Consider the following 21,171-nt stretch of genomic DNA (forward strand, 5'->3'; position numbering starts at 1 on the left):
TATTAATAATAATAATAAAAAAAAGTATGCCAAAATGGCTCGACAAAATAAAATAAAAACTATTGAAATGAAAAAGCTGTTTCAGAATACTGACATGTCTGTAGTTTTCATCTTATGTGATTGCAAGGATTTTAACAATGTCTCGAAAGTGCTAGTCCCGACGTTTTAATTCAAATAAAAGCTATAGAACAGAACGCAAACTGATAAACAACTCCTGGTGTGTTTATTTCCCGCTCATCAGGGTAGATTGTTAGTCGTGTACTAATTGAAGTTTACCGTGTGTGTGTGTGTGTGTGTGTGTGTGGGGACCTGGGACCTGCTCAGCTCCTCATCACATTCAGCCGGTCAGAGGATGGAGGCGAGCTGAAAACACGTCTCATTGGCTCCCGCTGCTCCATTTAAAGGAATCCAACTGGTTTGTCCTTTAAGATCGTTCAGCATCTCGTAAGGGCAACTTTAAACGTTCGCTATTATCTGAATGGGAGCGTGCGTTTTGGAAGATCCGATTTTGAGCCACTTTTCTATACAGTCTACGTAAGAGAAGCTCATCGATGATCGACGAACGATTTAAGAGCAGCAAAAAGCAGTGTTTCTTGCCTCGCTGAAGTACCGGGCTGTGATAAAGAGAAAGATTTCCGGGGCGCGCGAAGGATCTTTAAAGCGTTACTTAAAGGGACTTTATTCCAGATCTAAAGGATGGAGATATAAATGATTAACACTTATATCGATCGGCTGATCTAATAGCCTATTACTCGAGTCGTGGAGCGATGGGGCGCTTTTTTATAAGTACATGATATTTTCCCACGATGTGGAGAGTTCGCCATGCGCTCCTTTGGGAACCGCTGCTGTCGGTAACTTTTATACCATGGATGCAGGAGGGCTGTCAACAAGTTTTAGGGCTCGTTTATCTTCTGGAACGTGATTCGAATCGATTCAGCGTTTGTGTGAGGCAATTAGGCGAAGGCTGCGGGATTTCTGAAGACTTTTGAGCAGGTTTTTGGCCATTCATTTATCGCAGGATCCGGAGAAGATATCGTCGGCTCTTATGGGAATTAAACACTCCTCCCGCTGTTTGCTCCTCAGGAGAAAAATGGCGGATGCGGAGAGCACTGAGGTAAGCGACGTGGATTATGTATAACGAGACTTAGATATTTCGTTATAATCGAGTTACGAAGCCTCAAAAGATCACACCTTGCATTTAAAAGCGACTCTGCGTTCGAGGTTTTAAGTTTCGACGTGTTTATAACAGCGCGCGAATAATAAACTAAACTCAGAAGTTGGTCGACGTTTTTTTTTTTTTTTTTTCGAGGCTCGATTTGTTTGAGGTTTCTGCCGCGTAAAGCAAACTGTCTTTTAGAAAATACTTCACATGTCATATATTTAAAATAAATAAATAAATAAATAGCTATAAAATGCTAAATATCGACTCGTACTAAAGGGAAGAGTTCTAGCCGCGTTCTGTTGCTATGGTTACTTTCGCAGGTGCACGCGACTTCCGTTCTTTAGCGTTTACCGTGAAAATAGGTGCGCTTATAAAGTGTACTTTCATGGTTATAGAAATAATATTCGAAATATTTCCATGTACATTATTTTGAACTCACTCGCGTGCAGATATGAATAGAAGCGAGCGCTAAAGTCTTCCTGCAACGGTTGCTCTTGGGATGTTGCCTTGGGGTGGACAAATGGTTAACTTGGGTCGGTAACCAAAAGGTCGTAGGTAACCTTTTATGTAAAGGTTAACGTTAATGCACTGAGAAACGCAAATAACGCTCCAGATGTACTGCTCTTGCATTAAGCGTACGAGACTAATTAGTGATGGATTGGTAATCAGTGTCTTGAGCAAAGCTGTGGTGTTCTGTGATCGTTGGTTTGGGTTTGCGGGGTCTGGTCGCTGTCCTTGGTGCTGCACCTGCGTCAGGGAGAGCAGCTGCTTCAGAAACAACTTATTTAAGATGAAAATCTTATTTTATTGATTTAATTTAAAAAGATAATACAGTTCACATTAAATCTATAGGGAAGAAATATAACATTTATTGCTGACTTAAAAGGTATAGGCTATAAATCATAAAACATAACCTGACCTGACATAATTTTGGGTTAAAAATCATTATATAGCAGAACCTCGGTTGAACATATCCCCGTGTCGAGTACTTATTGATGCACTTCTGCTGCACCTAAGTGCTCCTATCAGTGTAGTTTGAGTGTGAGAGTTTTAGTGGAAGGCAGTGAGAGCGTATACAGCGGGGTATAGCTAAATGTCTGAGTCATCATCATCCACATAGTTGGCTGAAATCTCAGGACTACCAAGGAGTGGAAACAATGCATGGGATGGAAAGGTTACCGAGGTTGCAATTCGGTGCTGCCGCTGAGCTCAAACACTTTGATAAATTCCACTTTCATTAGCGGCCTTGAACTTTATGCGATACTCAATGAGGGATTAGCCGGCTGGAATGCATTGACACAGTCGTGAAAGCGTGAAATCTAATCCATGTTCATTAAAGTATGAAGAAAAGGGCCGTATATAAGTAAGCTTTTGTTATAAGTTCCTCGAAGTTCAGTGCAGCAGTAGGTCAGCGTATAATGTCAAGGGATCTTTAAAACCCCGTGATGGATCCTGCCCGACCTCTGAAACCTCTCCCAAAATAGCAAGTACGCTGAAGACTGCTCTGCACTGAGAGTCTGTCAAACAGGCATCCAGAGAAAGTGGATGGAACTACAATCTTAAAAATAAAGGTTTGAAAAGGGGTTTTCACAGCATTGAGTAATAACATAGAATTAGCACTTTTGGCTCCCCAAAGAACATTTCAGTGAATAAAAGAGCCTTTTTTTTATTTTAGTATGAAGAACATTTTAATAATTTTTCTTCCCCCTCTGTAAAGACTCTTTTGCGCAATGGAAAATGGTTCTTAAAGGGATACTCCACCCCAAAAAGAAAATTTTTTCAATTATTAATTTACCCTCATGTCGTTCCCAACCCGTAAAAGCTTTGTTCATTTTACGAACACAATTTAAGATATTTTAGATGAAAACCAGGAGGTGTGTGACTTTCCTTTGACTGCCAGTAAATAACGCTGTCAAGGTCCAGTGAAGCTGTCAAGCATGAAAAACATCATCAGAACAATCCATCTGCCATCAGTGGTTCAATCTGAATGCTATAAAGTGACAGGAATAATTTTTCACAAAGGAAATTAAAATTATTGACTTATTCAATAATTTTCTCTTCCTATCCCTGTAGTGCCATTTTGGAGAATATTCATTGCGCCACTTACTCAGTTCTGTGTCCGCCGCGCAACAAGGGTGCGCTGTTTTTGCACAAATCAAAGTGTAAATATGCGTCTCCAAAATGGTGCTACGTTGACAAGGAGAGACAGAGGAGACTCATTATTAAAAAAATAAGTCATTAAAAATAAGTAATTAGTTTGATTTTCTTTGTACTTTTTATACTTTTTGTACGCAAAGAAAATAAAAATGATGACACTCAGAGAATTTTCCATCAAAGAAAGAAAATCATACTGATTTGGAATTACACGAGCATGTGTAAACCATGACATAATTTCCATTTTTGGGTTAACTATCTCTTTAACCCCTTTAGTCCCTCCTGAGGCACAAACCCCATTCCAAAAGAGACCGTAGGAATTTAAGCAATTATGTAATTTTGCGTAAAATAAACCATATTTCACAAACTTGCTCTGCTAAAATGTTTGGTATTGCTACTTTATTTCTGAAGAAAGACAAACATAAATAGCGATGAAAGCCAAAAATCAAATGCCACGGATATTTTGGTATGCTGTGGTATAATAGGTCATATAATACAATACAGTACGCATGTCTTTAAAATATATAATGCATAAAATATTTATATATACATGACAAGTTTCTAAACCCACTTACGTGCAAAATTAATAGAAGCGAACAGTCCAGTCCAGCAGCTGATAAGTAATAATCTTCCTGAAACCGTTGCATAGTTAAATGCTGCTTTGGGGTGGACAAATAGTTAAAGATCTTGGCTGGTAACCAAAAAGGTTGTACGTTTAATTTTTGCAAAGGTTAATCCGATAAATAAGACAAACAAACCTCTAGTCTGCCCCAGAAACACTGCTCCTGTAATAAGTGTGCTATCAGACAATTTGCGCAAAGCATAAGGGAAATGACTAATTAGTGATTGATTGGTAATTAGCGTCTTGAGCGAAGCAAAATCAACATTTTTATAGGACCTCTGGTTGAGTTGCCGCTGAATGACCCAGCTGACAGAATAACTGCATCTAAATGTTTCCCAGCGGATATAAACCTAAATGCAATTGTTTGTATTTTTAAAAGTATGAAGTTTACAGTTGTGGTTCTTGCTTGGGAAAACACCACATAGCTCTGAAACGCAGCTTCATTAGACGATGGGCAGCAGAGAGGGCTGCCCATAAATCTGCAAAATTCATAAGAGCTGTTCTGAACACATTAATGATTCAGATATGCAATGCAAAACAACTCTTAAACTCTTAAGTTGTACCCTGTCATAAACCCACACTAGAAAAATAAATAAATAAATAAAAACGCTGGCAGTTCTATTTGTGAAAGGTTCCCAAGAGCTCCTATTTTTCCTCTCACGCACATCAATCCAGTTATGTCATGAAAAAACTATTAGAGTTCTCAAGAGCATGGTTGAAAGGTGGAGTGTTGCCGAAATGTGCCATTTGTTGGGGTTAAAAATAGAATGTGAATGAGATTTTTTAGCTGAATGGAGGGGCAAGGACATGTGTTCCTCCTCCCATCATTCTAATAGATGCAATCCAAACACCTTTATGCCTTTTGATACAGCTGCTCTTCCCCTCTGCTGACACTCATTATTTTAAATCCCTTGAGCCGAGAGGCTACACACACACACACACACACACACACACACACACCCACAGGCAAATATAGGTACACTTATGCAAATACAAATACAGCCACACATATCTTCACTATCACAAAATTGCAAAACAGAAAACGATATATGTAGGATATTAGACCCAAACACAAAGAATATTGTGCTTTTTTGCTTTAATTAAATGTGCTATATATAGGCTTGACACCGAGCGGTTGAACTTGGTATTGCAGTCCAAATTCAAAATATTGGAGACTTTTTTTTCACCCTACCCCTCCTACTCAGACTTGACGCAGGTTGCCAGGTTTTCACTCAGACCCCTTTCGCCTGCCAGCTCCCATGACCGAAATGAAAAATGCTGTGTTTTCCGCCAACTGGCAACGCGGGGTTCCGAAACTCGATTGGGTAAACTAACAGTGGGCGGGTTTCACAAACCAAAAAATAAAGCATTCTGGGCAAGAACGCGCATTTTCAGAGAATAATTGACTGTTGTATTGTTTTTCAGATAAACGAATATGTTAACTTAGCATGTTTCTTAAATATCTGCAAACATATTATGGCATTTTTATGCGTTAGTGGAGTCCTACGCACAGCGCCTATAAATGTTTTTAAACTTTACACAGCCATGGCCTGTTCATTCAGACATTTTAGTGGCTAGAATGGCACTTTTGTACTCATTTGTTGTCTACAGTGTGGAATAATGGTTCATTAGTATTTTCTCTGTGAGATAGAGGAATGGCCAAGCTTCTCTGCAGGATGTAGATGTGCTAATCATAGTCTGAGAGGCTCACCATATGTAATGCTTGTCTTAAGTCATTTGTCAACTGTCTTGTGCTCCCTTTGCTTGTAGGGCAGAAGCTGCCTCTGCCAGGTCCTGGAATTGCAAGACATTCTGGGAAGGCTCTCCTGGCGTGATATAGGGCAGTTTTTTAAACAGCACTGAATATTGTGTCACTGTTAATTTTGCTTTTTGAAGGATCATCTTCTACCACAATAATCTGTCACAGTTTGGGTGACATCATTAACAACAGTCCAGGTCAATAAATAAAAAAATAAAAAAAACAATACTACAAAAATATGTACTGCAATAAATAAATAATCTATACATACCTTACATTTAAATAATGCATTCGCTCTAAAAAAAAAACATTTGGACACTTAAATATCTGAATGTTAGAAACATGTCAAACCAGTTGTGAGAAAAAATGTGAAATTCTCATGACATAAAATAAAAAAAGAGTATATCTTGCAGTTCTGACTTTTTATCACACAATTACCTTTATGCTTTTTATTCCATGGCTTCCATAATAAATATATTTGCATTATTTATGTATTCATGTATTGCATTATAGGTGTCATATTTCTTAGTCGGCTGCTTTGTTAGATATTAAAACATTTTAACGGTTGGTTTAAGCGTTATAATATATATGCTTTTCAAATTAACACACCGAGAATGTTTTAAAAATATATATATTTTGGGGTGAATAAATGAGCCTTTTCCCACTTTTAGCAACAGCCCCTGAGTGCCGCCCCATCCCAGTCGGTCCAGCCATCTCCTCTGCCCAAACCAGTATCATCGGTCCATCATGCCCAGAGGCCTACACACCCGTCCCACGCGCCTCACACCCCTCACTCAGCCAGCTTACCCAGCTGCCCCGGCAGAGGAAAGATGGCCAAGTTCCTCAACCCCGACGAGATGACCTCCAGGGATTACTATTTTGACTCGTACGCCCACTTCGGCATTCATGAGGTATGAGCACATCAGAGCAGCGGATGCTTGCATTTAAAAGACATGCTGAGACGTGTGATGGAGGATATAAGTACTCGTGGTAACCGACATCGCTCATGTTGATTTATGCCGGGAGTTATGTATAATGCAGAGTATGCAGAGAAATGGAGCAGGAGAGAGACGGGTGGGGGTGTCATTGAATTATAGGATGAGAGAGCAGGGAGAACAGGAGGTTCAGGCGAGACCTGCAAGATTAATTTTGTTCAGACTCATTTTTAGTATATAGGTCAGATCTTTTTCCCTTCCCTCATCTCAATGTGACAGAGGCGTACACCCAAAAAGCTGCATAGATCTGAGCAGACACGCTGTAATGGTGACAGCTAGTTTTTTATGTTCTCACAGGTTGTCAGAGATCCATGTGTTAGTCTTATTTTGGTTTTTGTACAGTACTGCTAATAATAATATATAGGCATTGTTGTGAATGATTACCTGATTGATAGTTGTTTTTTATGGTACTGCAAAATGAATAAATATATGTTTTTACGTCAAGGAGTCGTGCCAAAAAGACATTTCCATAATGCTTTTTAGTATAGGTGTTTTGAAACGCACGTATAATGGCCAAAATTTACACCTATATATGAATTTATTTTTATTGATTAGATTTTATAATTACATTGTTATATTAATCCTGTATACATACTAGCAGACTATGCACATAAAATTCATAAATAAGATCATTTGTCACTCTATGGTTTCACATACATGGCTTAGTCTAACCCTGGAAATTTAAGTAATTTTTATTAACATCTGTAACGTCTGTGACACAGGGGGTAAATATCCTAATATGTCTCAATAAGATGATATTTCTGGTAAATGCTAATAATTTAGAGGTCTTAGAAGTGTGTGTATCATATGATACAGAAGGCTTTATATGGTTAAACTGGTTTAAATCTACTGAAAAATTTGTTGGTGTTTTAAAACAGCAAAATATACCAAGATACATTCATTCCCAAAAAACATCACCATGGTCCATTTTTGCTTAAGGGTGAAGACTGAATAATTCATTGGGTGTGTTTCAATACAAAGTAAGATACCTACCCAGACAACATTTTATATGCCCTTTTCAAAAAGAGATAATCCATGGCGCAGTGATGTATCAGTAATGCTATGAAATGTTTATGCATAGGCCATGCTGATGAGTTTTTACAATATTAATACACACTGAAAATAATTAGAGTAGGATTAACTAAACAATATCCACTCAGAAAGCAAATTTTACAAATATTATAAACTAACACTAAGTAGAGCATTGAAGCAGTAAAACTGAAATAGTGTTTTCTCATAAAAGAGTTTAAAAATAAATAAATATATATATATATATATATATATATATATATATATATACACATATATATATATATATATATATATATATATATATATATATATGTGTGCATATATATATATATATATATCACTAACATATTGGCTGTTTATACTCATAAAGTACACATTAAAGCTCTATTTGGCATGGCTGTATTTTATATGCATTAATTCTACCACATACCTAAATTTTAAAGGGACACCCAAAAATAAGAATTATGTCATTATTACATTAATTAAACCTGTAAGACCTTTTTCATCTTTAGAACAAAAATGACAATATTTTTGATTAAATCAAAGAGCTGTTTGATCCTGCATAGACAGCAAAACAACTGATACATTGCATGGCCCAGAAAGATGGTAAGGACATTGTTAAAATAATCCATGTGACATCTCTGGTTCAACCATAATTTTATGAAGCTACAGGAATACGTTTGTGTGCATAGAAAACAAATAGTAACTTTATTTAACTATTTATTTCATCACATGTCCATGTCCGTCTTTGCAGCACGTTCAGGAGAGTAGCACAGTGCGTTTCATTTTTAAGGGAAGTTCACTTTAAAGTGTGACTGTGTGTGTGTGTGTGTGTGTCTGTGCGTGAATGTACAGGAAATGCTAAAGGACGAAGTGAGGACGTTGACATACAGGAACTCCATGTACCATAACAAACACATCTTCAAGGACAAGATCGTGCTGGACGTGGGGAGTGGTACTGGCATCCTCTCCATGTTTGCTGCCAAGGCCGGAGCCAAGCACGTGTACGGGGTAAGAGGGCGGCCCTCCCTATGCCTGAAACCGCATGAGCCTGTAGCTTCCTACCCCGCTGGAACCATTCGCACAGCTCAAAATAGCATCATGTGTGGCGGTCTCACCAAGAGCTTTTGAAGGTGTAAACGAATAATCCTCTTTTGTAGGGAAATATGGTGTCATATTACCACCTACTTATTTCATAATAAGGATCATAAATATAAGTTCAAAGCAGCCATAACAGCATATGATATTCCTGTCTCTTTAGAGTACATGTTTTATATTATGCAACTAGTGTTACAACTCAATAATCATTCAGTGTTCATTATATATCAGCCAATGTTAGATAAATAATAATTTTGTTGTTTTTACATTTATATTACCAACATAGTGTAATGCAATTAAAGCTAATCAAGTCAAGTCAGTCAGTATTATAGATATATATAAATTTTTTATATTATATATATTATTATATTATATATTTACAGTAAATAAGATCAATAGAATAAATGTTTAAAAGCGTACATTTTTACCAATGCTGTGAAACGATTAATCGTGATTAACTGCATCCAAAATAAAAGTTTTTGTTGACTTATATGTGTACTGTACTGTGTATGTACTGTACTGTATGAGGTGTGTATAAATACAAACACATGCTTGTATATATTAAAGAGAAATATGTTGTTTATATATTAAATATATTTAATATAAAATATAAATATGAAAATATAGATACATGTAAATATTCATAAGATATATATTGTATGTGTGTTTATATATATATATATATATATATATATATATATATATATATATATATATATATATAATGTAAAAATACTTTTATTTTGGATGTGATTAATTGTTTGACAGCATTTTTGATATTTGTTTTATTTTTATTTATTCAAACAAAACACTGTATTATCTTAAGACAATACTGTAGTATTTTAAGACAATTTATCTGTTAAACGTTGAATATTGAATATAAAATAATGATGTTGACTATAAAAATAATGATCCTATTATTATCGGCTTTCATACACACACATACACAAGCACAATCAAGACACCACCTGACTCCTATGTTATATCAGCACTATACCAAAATACCACCATGTTTAGTTTTTTTCAGGAGCCCCTTCTGTTTTTCTCTCTTGCAATACCTTCGATTTCATTCGATTTCTCTTTCTTACTTCCTGCCCTGTCCATTCAAAGCACTCCCCCTCAATGCATTCCTCCCCAGTGGATAGTGAAGGTTCTTAGCGGGCAGACTTTATTGGCTGCGCTGATATATCAGGCCCTAACACACTACATTGTGAGGCTGTGGTAATTGGCTCTTTGGATAAATCTGAGAAAGAGACAGTGGAAAAAGCAGTAAAGGTCAGAAAGGCCACATTAACCATGTGGAGCTTGTTTTGCACTTTCGCTTTAAGAACTGAAGCCAAAGCTTGTTAAGTCGAGTCTGAGTATGAGCAGAGAGAGAAACTCTCGATTTTATGTGTCCTGGAAACCTCTTGGGACAGAATGTTCTGAGAGCTTTTCTCGGTTTTCAGAGGAGAGCGAACTACCTCGGAAGGCTGAGCCGCGGTCTCTGCTGTAATTGAGCTGATATGATTTGCACCTCGCTGCTCTTATCCAGTTGCACTGTGATAATGAACACTTCTCTGAATGGCTTCATCATATTAAAATGCCGGAGAGCGCAAACCCTCCTCGGTGTCTGTGTTACAGTGCTCATCACAAACTTAAACATACCACTTGCTCGAAATTGCAATGCAGAATATAAACTAGATTATTACACTTTTTGAGGCAAAATTGAGTGATGCTTGCCAGCTCAAAATGCTCTGCCACAATATTAAGGCCTTTAAATACAGCTTATTTTGAACGCATTTCTTTTACCCACTTTACTGTTTGACAGGCAAAATCTGTATATGTTCATACCTCATAGATTATAAGAACAAAATCTGTAGAAAAACATAAAAATGCTAGTAATTTTATTTCTTTTTACTATACAGACATATTTCCAAATATATATATATATATATATATATATATATATATATATATATATATATATATATATATATATATATATATATATATATATATATATATATATATATATATAAAATACAAACTGGCTGGCAGCTGGTAAATAATTAATAATAAAGTTTGCATAACTTCTGTAAAAATAGAGAATAGTGTAAGCAAAGCCTAAATTACAGTCAGCTCCAGGGAAAACATAAACATATTAAATGTATAGCATAAAATGCAATATAATCTGCTTCATGTAACAGCGTCTGCCAAATTCATAAAAATAAACTGAAAATATTCATGACCTACTATAGCTTAAGACTTTGTGGAATTTTCATGACATTTAAAACTAGATAATTATTTGCTTTAAAATGTAACTTGCACCTATAACGTAGTCAGTTATCATTCATTTTGACTCTTTTCTTAGTTTGAAAAAAGTAAAGTAATGCATTTACACAAGAAGTATATAGGACCTTAATGTTGTAACTGTAAACACTAGTTTAATTTAGCACCACTGTATCAGGCTCTGAACAAAAGTTGCTTAAATAACCTTTTTAGCAGTTGCTTAGTTTTTAATTTCTTCAGTTATGTTCTACGGATACCGTGCAAAACTTTATTTTCCTAAATTTGTCATAATACGTAAATACGGGGGAAATAAGCACAGTAAGCTGACGTTTTGATTGAGCTTGATTGAAACATGCACTTCCTAAAAGAAAACACTGAGTTAAGCCAAGTTTACCATGAAGCATCCTGTTTGTCCCAGAAGCCTGAAACAGTGGTGTTAAATTAAACTAAATCGCTTAAATGAAATGAACACACAAAAATCTATTTGAGTATGTTAACATAATTCTGTAATTTTAAAACAGCATGTTTTAACATCTATACAAAGACATTTAACATTTAGTCATTTAGCAGACACTTTTATTCAAAGCGACTTAGAATGGAAGCAATCAAAATCAACCAAAGTCTCACTTAGCTTAACATAGTAGATGCGGCAAGGTTTTTATTTTTCGATTATATAATAAATAAAAAGAAAACAAATAGAAAAGTATAGCACAAGTTAGTGTTAGAAGAGTCACAGACGGCCAATGAGTGCATTACAGTCAACAGTTTTACAAACTGAATCAAAAGCCAAATTATTTTCTTGTATTCAACTGGTAAAAGTCCTTTAATGCTTAGCAAAATATTTCTGAATGAACAAAGCGCGCTCGTAGCTGTTGAGCCACTAAAATGGACATATCGACCAAACTGTGAATGAAAGAAAGAGATAAAACCATCATGTTTAAAGTTGTCTTGTTTGCAAAAATTTTGCCCTTGATCTCTGTTTACGGCAGCCCAGGCCCAGGCCCTTTCCTCTCGCCTTGATCATGTACATCAAGCACTTTTCTTCTGAGAGTGGAAATGTGCTGACTGCGTTATGGGCTTCTCTGATTACTTTTAAACACAATGCTGACCCACCGCAGTACGTGAAACGTTTCCAGAAACAGGTGGGCCTGCCATGTAAGGTTGTGATTGTTTGTCGGCTGAAGCGATGCTGACTGACTCCGTGTGCTCCGCTGGAGTTTGACGGCGATGTCTATGGACACTAACGACGGCTGAGAAAACACAAGGGACGTCACGAAGGCAGAGTGATCTGTGCTGTCTGGATTCAGCCTCTCGCTAATACCGCTGTCGGCTTCCAGCTTTATCTCTCCTCTTCCCTTTAGCCTCGGGCCACTGACAGCCCCGTTTCTCTGTGTGCTCGTTTACGTATATTTCTGTCAGGCAACGGGACGGGGATCCGGACCGTTTGTGAATTCTAAATAGCGCTCTTTGGGTGGCTGGAGGCTGATCAGAGGAGCATGTCTAATGGGCAGGACTGAAAAGCTCGCAAGAAGCGTAAGCTGTCAATGTTTAGAGACTGCGAGGGGAAGGACAACGTGTGTCTAGATAACACCGGCGTTCAAAGGTTTGGGGTTTTATTTCTGTTCTGTTTTTTTTCCCCTTCCTCAGATCGAATGCTCAAGCATATCAGAATACTCTGAGAAAATCATCAAGGCCAATCACCTGGACAGTGGTGAGCAGATGTGACGTGTGTAGATGTCGTATAAGTGTGTGTCGCTGTGTCGTTAGCGTGCTCTTGTGGGTGTGTGAGAAAAACAGAATGACGAATAGGATGAGACATTGACAGGATAAAGGGCGCTTGTCTAGCGTTCTTCTATTAAGCCTCCTAAATGTACATCATTTAAAACCTCTGCGGTATCTGAATATTAAGATTCTAAAAGAATTTAAATTGTAAATGTTCAGTGTGATTTATAATAAATAGAAATGATAAAATGATTATCAAGGACACTGTCCTACCAAAAAAGACATTAATAGGTGTTCTTGTCTCATTTTCAAAATAAAAATAACACACAAGTTTGGGGTCGTAATGTTTTTGAGTGCCGCTTTAAAATAGCATACACTTATGCTCTGTTAACTTAATTTTTTTTTTTTTACATAAATTCTGAATTTGCTGTTTATTAATAGCTGGTAAGGTAGTTGTTAAGTTTAGGTATTGGATTAGGGATTTAGAATAAAACATTAATATGTGATTAATTACTACTAATAAATTGTTAATATTGTAGTAATATGCATGCTAATAAGCAACCAGACACCCTAAAATAAAATGTTAATGTTTTTGAAAGGCCTTATTCTGATGTTGTTTAAAAGAACAATAAATAAATCAATAAATAAATAAAAAAAACTTAAACTTTCTTAGCTATTGGAATTCTGGTTTGCAGGAAAACAAGACAATCTCTCTCTCTCTCTCTCTCTCTCTCTCTCTCTCTCTCTCTCTCTCTCTCTCTCTCTATATATATATATTTGTGTGTGTGTGTGTGTGTATAATGTAAACATCTTTGTACTCAATTGCTGCACAGTGTGATTATTTGTAGTCATTAAAACGTCAAAATCAAAGGTCAAATTAAACAATTCACTTTCTGTATTTTTTTTAGTTTTCTTGTTAGCTAGAACGAGACATTGCTATGAAGTGATGCTCCATTTTCTAACAGACATTAGACCACTGCGGTATCTTTTTTTGAGAGTTCAACAAAAGCTGATGCTGCAATCTTAGCTGGAGTCTCTCTCACATGGTTTGACCCACATCTTTTAACTGGCCTTAAAAATTCAAAGAGTAGAAAGGATCTGTCAAGTGTCTCAGTGGCCTTATTTGTCTGTGTTCCAGTTATAACCATCTTTAAAGGGAAAGTGGAAGAGACAGAGCTGCCGGTAGATCAGGTGGACATTATCATCTCAGAGTGGATGGGTTATTGCCTTTTTTATGAGTCCATGCTCAACACGGTCATCTACGCCAGAGATAAATGGCTGGTCAGTGTTTATGTGTGTGTGTGTGTGTGTGTAGTATAAAACGTACATGCCAATGTGTGTACTGTATATACAGCCAGAGTCTCTACAGAATGAACACACGCTCTATACTCTTCATCTTTAGAAACCCGGAGGTCTGATGTTCCCAGACAGGGCTGCTCTGTACGTGGTGGCCATTGAAGACAGGCAGTACAAGGACTTCAAGATTCACTGTGAGTCCCAAAAGCACACACACAAACATCTTGAGTTTTATCTAGCCAAATACAAATTGCATACAAGCTGATACAGTAAAAAAAAATGTCTATAATACAGCAAATACATTTAAAAAGTTAAAATGTAAAAGTGCATCCTTCAGTTTAAATGTCAAAACATCCTTTAAACAGCATACATTTTAACTGTTTTGTTTTGTGATGTTTTACTTTTTAAAGCATAAACATGTTTCAAGGCCGTGAGACAAAACATTTTATATTCAAGATAAAGTCTATGAAGTCAAATCTTAAGATCTTATGCTGTTGTGCTTGTCTAGTAAACGCATTTTGTTTTAAATATTTTCATATGAAAAAAACAAACCAAAAACTTAAAACTGAATCTTGTAGAAGTCATTACTCCAGTCTTCAGCGACGTGGTCGTCAAACAATCATTATATGGTTTGCTTTAAGACACATTTCTTATTATTATGCTGAATACAGTTACATTTTTTGAAGATCGCTGTTTTGAAAAACTTTTTTAGAAGTTTAAGGCAACACGATTTTCAAGTTTTCTCAACTTATTTTTGTAGGAGATTTTTTGAGTTTCTGCAGATTATTGTTCTGCTGTTTATCAAAAAGTGATTTTATGTTTGAGCAGGGTGGGAGAACGTTTATGGTTTTGACATGACCTGCATCAGAAACGTAGCTATGAAAGAACCACTGGTGGACATCGTGGACTCAAAGCAAGTGGTATCCAACGCATGCCTGATCAAGGTCAGCCATTAAAACACTTCACAGAAATCATGTACTGTATGTCCGTGTGTGTGCTAGATGAGAAGCTCAAGTGAGATCCGCAGAGAATACGGCAGCATTAGTATGTAACTGATCATTAGCTGTATCACTCAGTGTGACAGTTACATAATGATCCGTTGAAATGCAATTTCATTTCATTATTAACCACTGGAGAAGGTGCTGATGAGATGATTATTGGTTGAATCGGATTCATCAAGCCTGGGAAGTTTACGGCTCCACAGACGGACTGTGAAATGCATCTGCAAACCTCTCATTTAACTGCTGAAAGATAATATGGGAACAAAATATTTGAGACAAAATGCCTTTTCTGCTTCTTACAGACATAAATTTAGCAGCTCTGTCTCAACTAATCCGATTTAAAACTTTGATGTAAACCAGAGAACAATCCTGATATAGAATGTAGATATGTAGAAGTCTAATCAAAGCACATAAAGTGGGCTTTTTTAAGCTGCTTAATACCATACCAAACCATGATCTACAATCAAATAATGATTAATAATTAATAATCTAACTAGCTGGTTTTTTGCCTACCAATGTTTCATTTTGACGCCAACAGAAAACAGCTTGGGACTCATTTAAAAAACGACTCACTGAGTCGATTCTTAATTTTGAGAGACAATAACTTTATACACGGTGCACTTTCAGATGTAAAACTTTGAGGGACGTTTTCATTTACAATTCAATTTTCAAAAATCCGTAATAGGGGCACTTTAAAATAAAAGATATTTTAAATACAATGAAATGGCACACATGCATTTTTAATTTTAAGTGCCATTTAGTTGGCCAAATCCCATTTGGAGCCTTTCTTTTTTTATTGATTGAAGTGTGTCCTGAACTGACCTTAAAGGAAATTAAATCGTGATATTTCAGCCTACTCCGGTCTTTCTTTAAAGTTTTATTTTAAAGATCAGATCTGCCGAATGAAGCGGGGCTGGGACATAATGGATGAAGGTACTTAAATTAAGTGGTGAATGGAAGTGTGACGCACACACTGTTGGTTTGTTTGATAAAGTGATTAATGCTCCATTTCAAACTTTGAGCTTTGCAACTTAATCTAAAGTAGATCGGGCATGTTTACAAATGGGAGACTTGATGTCTAATGGAAAATGTGAGAGGAATCGAAAACCACAGAGAAAGAGAAAAGTTCACACTTAAATAACTGTTTTCTGCTGTTTTTTCGGGTAGATATATCAGTGGGGGAGGCAGGGCTCAGTTCACTAATAGGAAATGATGGAGTCTGTGTGAACGCCCTGATGCAAGAGCAGTAATAACATCCTTATTATTAAAATGCTAGCAGTAGAGTATGACATTTTAGAAGAAGAGATAGATAGAGAACGAAAGAGATCAAGGTTTTTAGTCTCGTCCACAGTAAAGAAGAATTACTAAAAACATCTCTTTGATATATCATGTTTCTTTCTAGACAGCATTGAGAATAAATGGAGACCAAATGATGAAGTCCCTGGCTTCTCTGATTGATCTCAAGGCCCCAATATTTTCCCATACATCTCCTCCTGTGTCACACACTGTGTTCAGAAGACATTACAGTCAGCAATGCAGAGTCAAAGATCTAAAAACTAACTCAAACATTTCTCAATAAATTGCTCCAAACCAAATGATCTTGAATGGAATGCCGAAAAATCAGAGACATTTTTTTTTGTTGGTTAAACCATACCTACCCTCAGGTAATTCAAGATTAGTTAACACGTTTGGAAGAATTTAGCATCACCAATAGATGCTCTGCAGTAAATGGGTGCCGTCAGAATGAGAGTCCAAACAGCTGATAAAAAACAGTAATCTATAATTAATCCACAATTTTTTTGAACTTCAAACAACTGTTTCCAGCTAAAATATGAATTCTCTATTCATGATTTTGCTCTCTCAAGATTAAGCATCTTGCATGAATCGGGAGACAAATATGCACAGATCAAGCACCATAAATGCGAAAACAAAACACAGATATACCAATGGATTTGATGTGAGATTACAATAGTCAACTTTTTTCATATTTTGGCTAAAAAGAATGGTTTAATGTTGTATTAAAAATCAATTATTTTCTTAAAAACAATTTTGGATGACCTGAGGGTGAATACATTTTTAACCATTTTTCATTTTTGCTATATATATAAAAGAAACCCAGCTGAGAATGTCATTAAGCTCCTCAGGCCATGAATCAGCGACTTTGAGCTTTCCTCGTCTTTTTTCAGGAAGTGGACATCTACACGGTGAAGCCAGAGGAGCTGTCCTTCACCTCCTCCTTCTGTCTGCAGGTCCAGAGGAACGATTACGTCCACGCTCTGGTCACCTACTTCAATATTGAATTCACCAAGTGTCATAAAAAGACTGGCTTCTCCACAGGTGTTGTGTTTTAAAACTTCTCTCTGTTCTGCACCTTGGGCCACAGTGGCCTATGTGAATGTTCAGTTTGTGGTCAATGTCTGCCCACTAGTGGCTCAGTTGTGACACAGCATATACACATATATATGTATATATATATATATATATATATATATATATATATATATATATATATATATATATATATATATATATATATATATATAGAGAGAGAGAGAGAGAGAGAGAGAGAGACACAAATAGATGTAGTGTTTTAAGGTGTTTTGTGATTCCCAGACACACTGATCTGAGGGCTCTGTTAACTTCTATTGACCTTTGAGGTTCGGTGTATTGCTCAGTCAGCACAGGCGTTTCCTCATGGGAAACACTAGTGTTTTTTCGCTTGGCAAGAAAACACTCAAGACACAGACGCACAAACACAACATTTGCATCTTATCCGGCAGTGGTTTTAAAAGAAATAGAGGCTTTGACAAAGCTTGAAAATCTGAATCTGTGAAGTTTTCAGCATTATTATACGATTCCCTGCTGTATTTTGTTACGTTGTATAGTTTCATGTCTATTTGACAAAAAAAAAAAAAAAAACAGAACGATCGTGACCCTAGTATCGATCCGCTCACTGTAAGTTTATCCTTCTTACTGGATGGCTGCTTCTGAAATAATTGTATACTTGGGCATGAAATATAGATTTAGATATTGAAGTTTAAATTATATATAGGCCGAGAAGAAAGACAACATGGAGTGGTCAGGAGAGGCCATAATATTCGACCTCAGAATCCTACAACTGATCAATCAGAATCAAGTGTTTCAGAGAGCAGCGTAACAATGCGCTACATATTTATTGTACATATTTTATTTCTGTTTTTCTTACTGTAGCACCAGACGCCCCGTACACACACTGGAAGCAGACAGTGTTTTATCTGGAGGAATATCTGACTGTGAAAAGAGGAGAGGAGATAGTCGGCACCGTCAGCATGAAGCCAAACGAGAAGAACGCAGTAAGAACCCACCTAATTAATAATCAAAAAATATTTAATATCTCATTTTTTTGCTTCGTTTTAAGTGTAGCCAAAATATGCAAAAATGTACACACTGCCATTCAAATGCTTTGGGTGAATAAAATTTTAAACACGTTTTTTATGCAAAGCAAGGCTGAATTTAGTTGTGAAATATTATTACAATTAAAAAATGTGAAAACAGTTTTCTATTTGAATGGCACTGCAACTCTCCTGTTTCTTTTTTCCTTAGAATTAAATCGCGATTTAACATTGTTTTTTTATTCATCCAGCGTGATCTGGATTTTACCTTCGAGCTGGATTTTAAAGGTCAGCTATGCGAGGCCGCTATCGCTCACGACTACAAGATGCGCTAAGTGTCCAGCAGCGGCGAGAGACGGTTCGTGACGGCACTCAGAGAAGCAGAGGCAGGGGCCGCCCCGGATCACGGCTACAGCCCTGCTGCTGGAAAAAGACGGAAACGGAGAGAAAGACCAGCACACAAGTTGTTATCTCTGGGAGTCTTGCCAACGTTTTTGGAGCGGGGTGGCACTTCTAGCAATAGCGGCCTTGCCTTCGCCGACTCTAGCCTGCACTAGTACGCCATCTCTCCGACCCGACTGTTCTGGGGCCAGCTGACTACACCCCGCTGCAAACAAAAGAATGTCATGCTCTTATGAATGTTAAGTGTTAGTGTACGGTTACTTTGCTTTTGCATTAGGAGCGTGGGATGAGATAATTACTATTGAAGGTTGTGCTTCCACGTCCCAGGCATTAAAATATCTCAGTTTAATATTAGATTGTGATAATTCATTTGCTGGACTTTTCAAACTATTTCTCAATGCAGTAAAGTAAGAGATATCATAGATTTAAATCAGGTTTTAACGAAACCCAGGTCATTTTCAGAAAATAGTACTTTTTATTTTGCGCTAAAAATAATTCACTGCTTACTTAAATATCATCGGCCAACGCTAAGAACAATAGGTTATTTTTTCTGTAAAGCATTAATAATGTTTTTTTGTGTGTGGTTTTTTTGTTGGCAAATACAACTGATGCTTTAAGAAACTAATATAAATAAATACATAAATATTGAGTCTATTAAAATAATAAGTCTATTAAAAAAAAATGTGATTGTGATTTTTAATGGCCAAAAAATTTGATTTTTAATCACCAAAATATTTTACCAAAAAGATCAATTATGTTTAATTGCCATGGAATCATTTCTTTTTATTTATTTTTTTAACTGATCAATTATATATAGACCACAGAAGTATATTTGAATTTCGATTAAAGCTACATTTTATATATTGATATGAATGGGGGGCATCCGAATTGGAATCAAATTGCATGACAGTTTCATACTGCTATAAAAAAAAAAAAACTTATATAAAATATCATTTATGTTTTATTTTAAAAGGTACGTGAATTACACACCAAATGCAATCAAATCATTAGGTTCTGCATCCTATTAACTATATATAATACATAGAGAAAAGTCCACCAATTATAAAATGTAAGATCTGGGGCATCGCTAACGGTTCTAAACCAATAAATAAATAAATAATCGATATTAAAAAAGACAAAAGAGTGACTGCAATACAGCGACGTGATAAAAAAAAATGTTTTCTAGTAACTTTATGAGACTGCAATATTTAGTGTTAGTATTACGTATGATTCTATGCGTGTGAAATTACATTTCCACTTACATGATAGAAAGATGGAAGAAAAGATGAAAACAGAAAAAGAGAAACAACACATGATACATATCAAAATATAGACGGCGTGTAGGTTCAGTCTGCGGTGAGATCTTGATAAGCCGGACTCAGATGGCACCTGCTGCTCTTCACCTGTGCTCTTATTCGAGTCTTTGCCAAGGCCATGACTGGGACCGTCCCAGTCCATCTGTGACCCCCAAGTCACAGCTGACTGTACTGTTCAAGTCCTCACCAAAGACATTCGGTTCACATGCAAAGCACATTGTTCGTTATGCGATATATTAATTGTCCATAGTTTGTTTTTACTATAGGTATTTATCTGATTCCTCTGTGAAATATTGTGCAATATTGGGAAGTGTGAATAACTACAGTATGTTCTCTGTGCAAGGAATGTTTTCCTCATCCATTATGGTATTTTATGGGTGTTTGGTATTGGAATTTGTTTAAAAACTTGATTATTCTGCCATGATTTGAGCATCTGTCAACATAACGGTAAATAAAATAGTAATTAAAACTAGGTAAAATGTTTATAGGTGTACAATAGCATGCCTTTGAAAGCGTTTGTGGCTGTTAAAGAAATAAAGACATGTTGCTGTTGTGATAAAAACATGAAAGTGAAACAAAAAAGACTTGTTGGTGATGTAAGCTGGTAAAGCAAATAAAAGTCATTTGTTCGTCAATGTGAGGTGTAACGCCTGATTGTGCTTTGGTTCAAATGTAGTACCGTTTGTAATCCACAAGGAGGCCTGACAGGATTACAGGTTTAAAAAATGACACTGACGTACTTACGGTGAACGTGATCCTTTTTATGCTGGGTGAGATTTCCACATTGCCTAAAATGTCCGGGTTTTGGTTTGCACTCCTTGTACAAATAGCGCACGTGTATTTTGCGTCGCTTGGAAGTTCCGTAGATCCCGCCTTCTCGTACGCCGCGATTGGCCGGTTCTGTACAAAGCCTGCACGCTATTGGTCAAATTGCTTTTCGGTCATTACTTCAGCAAGCGCGCAAATAACA

General features: G+C 36.5%; 1 protein-coding gene across 1 annotated transcript; it reads left to right on the forward strand.

The window, feature by feature from the left end:
* Window positions 1-338: 338 nt before the first annotated feature.
* On the forward strand, window positions 339-20,836 carry LOC122362522 (protein arginine N-methyltransferase 8-B). The gene is made up of 10 exons (XM_043264010.1): window positions 339-1,114; window positions 6,369-6,608; window positions 8,580-8,735; window positions 12,741-12,804; window positions 13,954-14,096; window positions 14,218-14,305; window positions 14,940-15,055; window positions 17,299-17,449; window positions 18,323-18,444; window positions 18,735-20,836. Exons 1-10 carry the CDS (start codon window positions 1,046-1,048, stop codon window positions 18,816-18,818), a joined length of 1,233 nt encoding a protein of 410 aa, XP_043119945.1. The 5' UTR covers window positions 339-1,045; the 3' UTR covers window positions 18,819-20,836.
* Window positions 20,837-21,171: the final 335 nt, after the last annotated feature.

Source organism: Puntigrus tetrazona, chromosome 18 (genome assembly GCF_018831695.1).
Source record: "Puntigrus tetrazona isolate hp1 chromosome 18, ASM1883169v1, whole genome shotgun sequence".
Classification (NCBI taxonomy): Eukaryota; Metazoa; Chordata; class Actinopteri; order Cypriniformes; family Cyprinidae; genus Puntigrus; species Puntigrus tetrazona.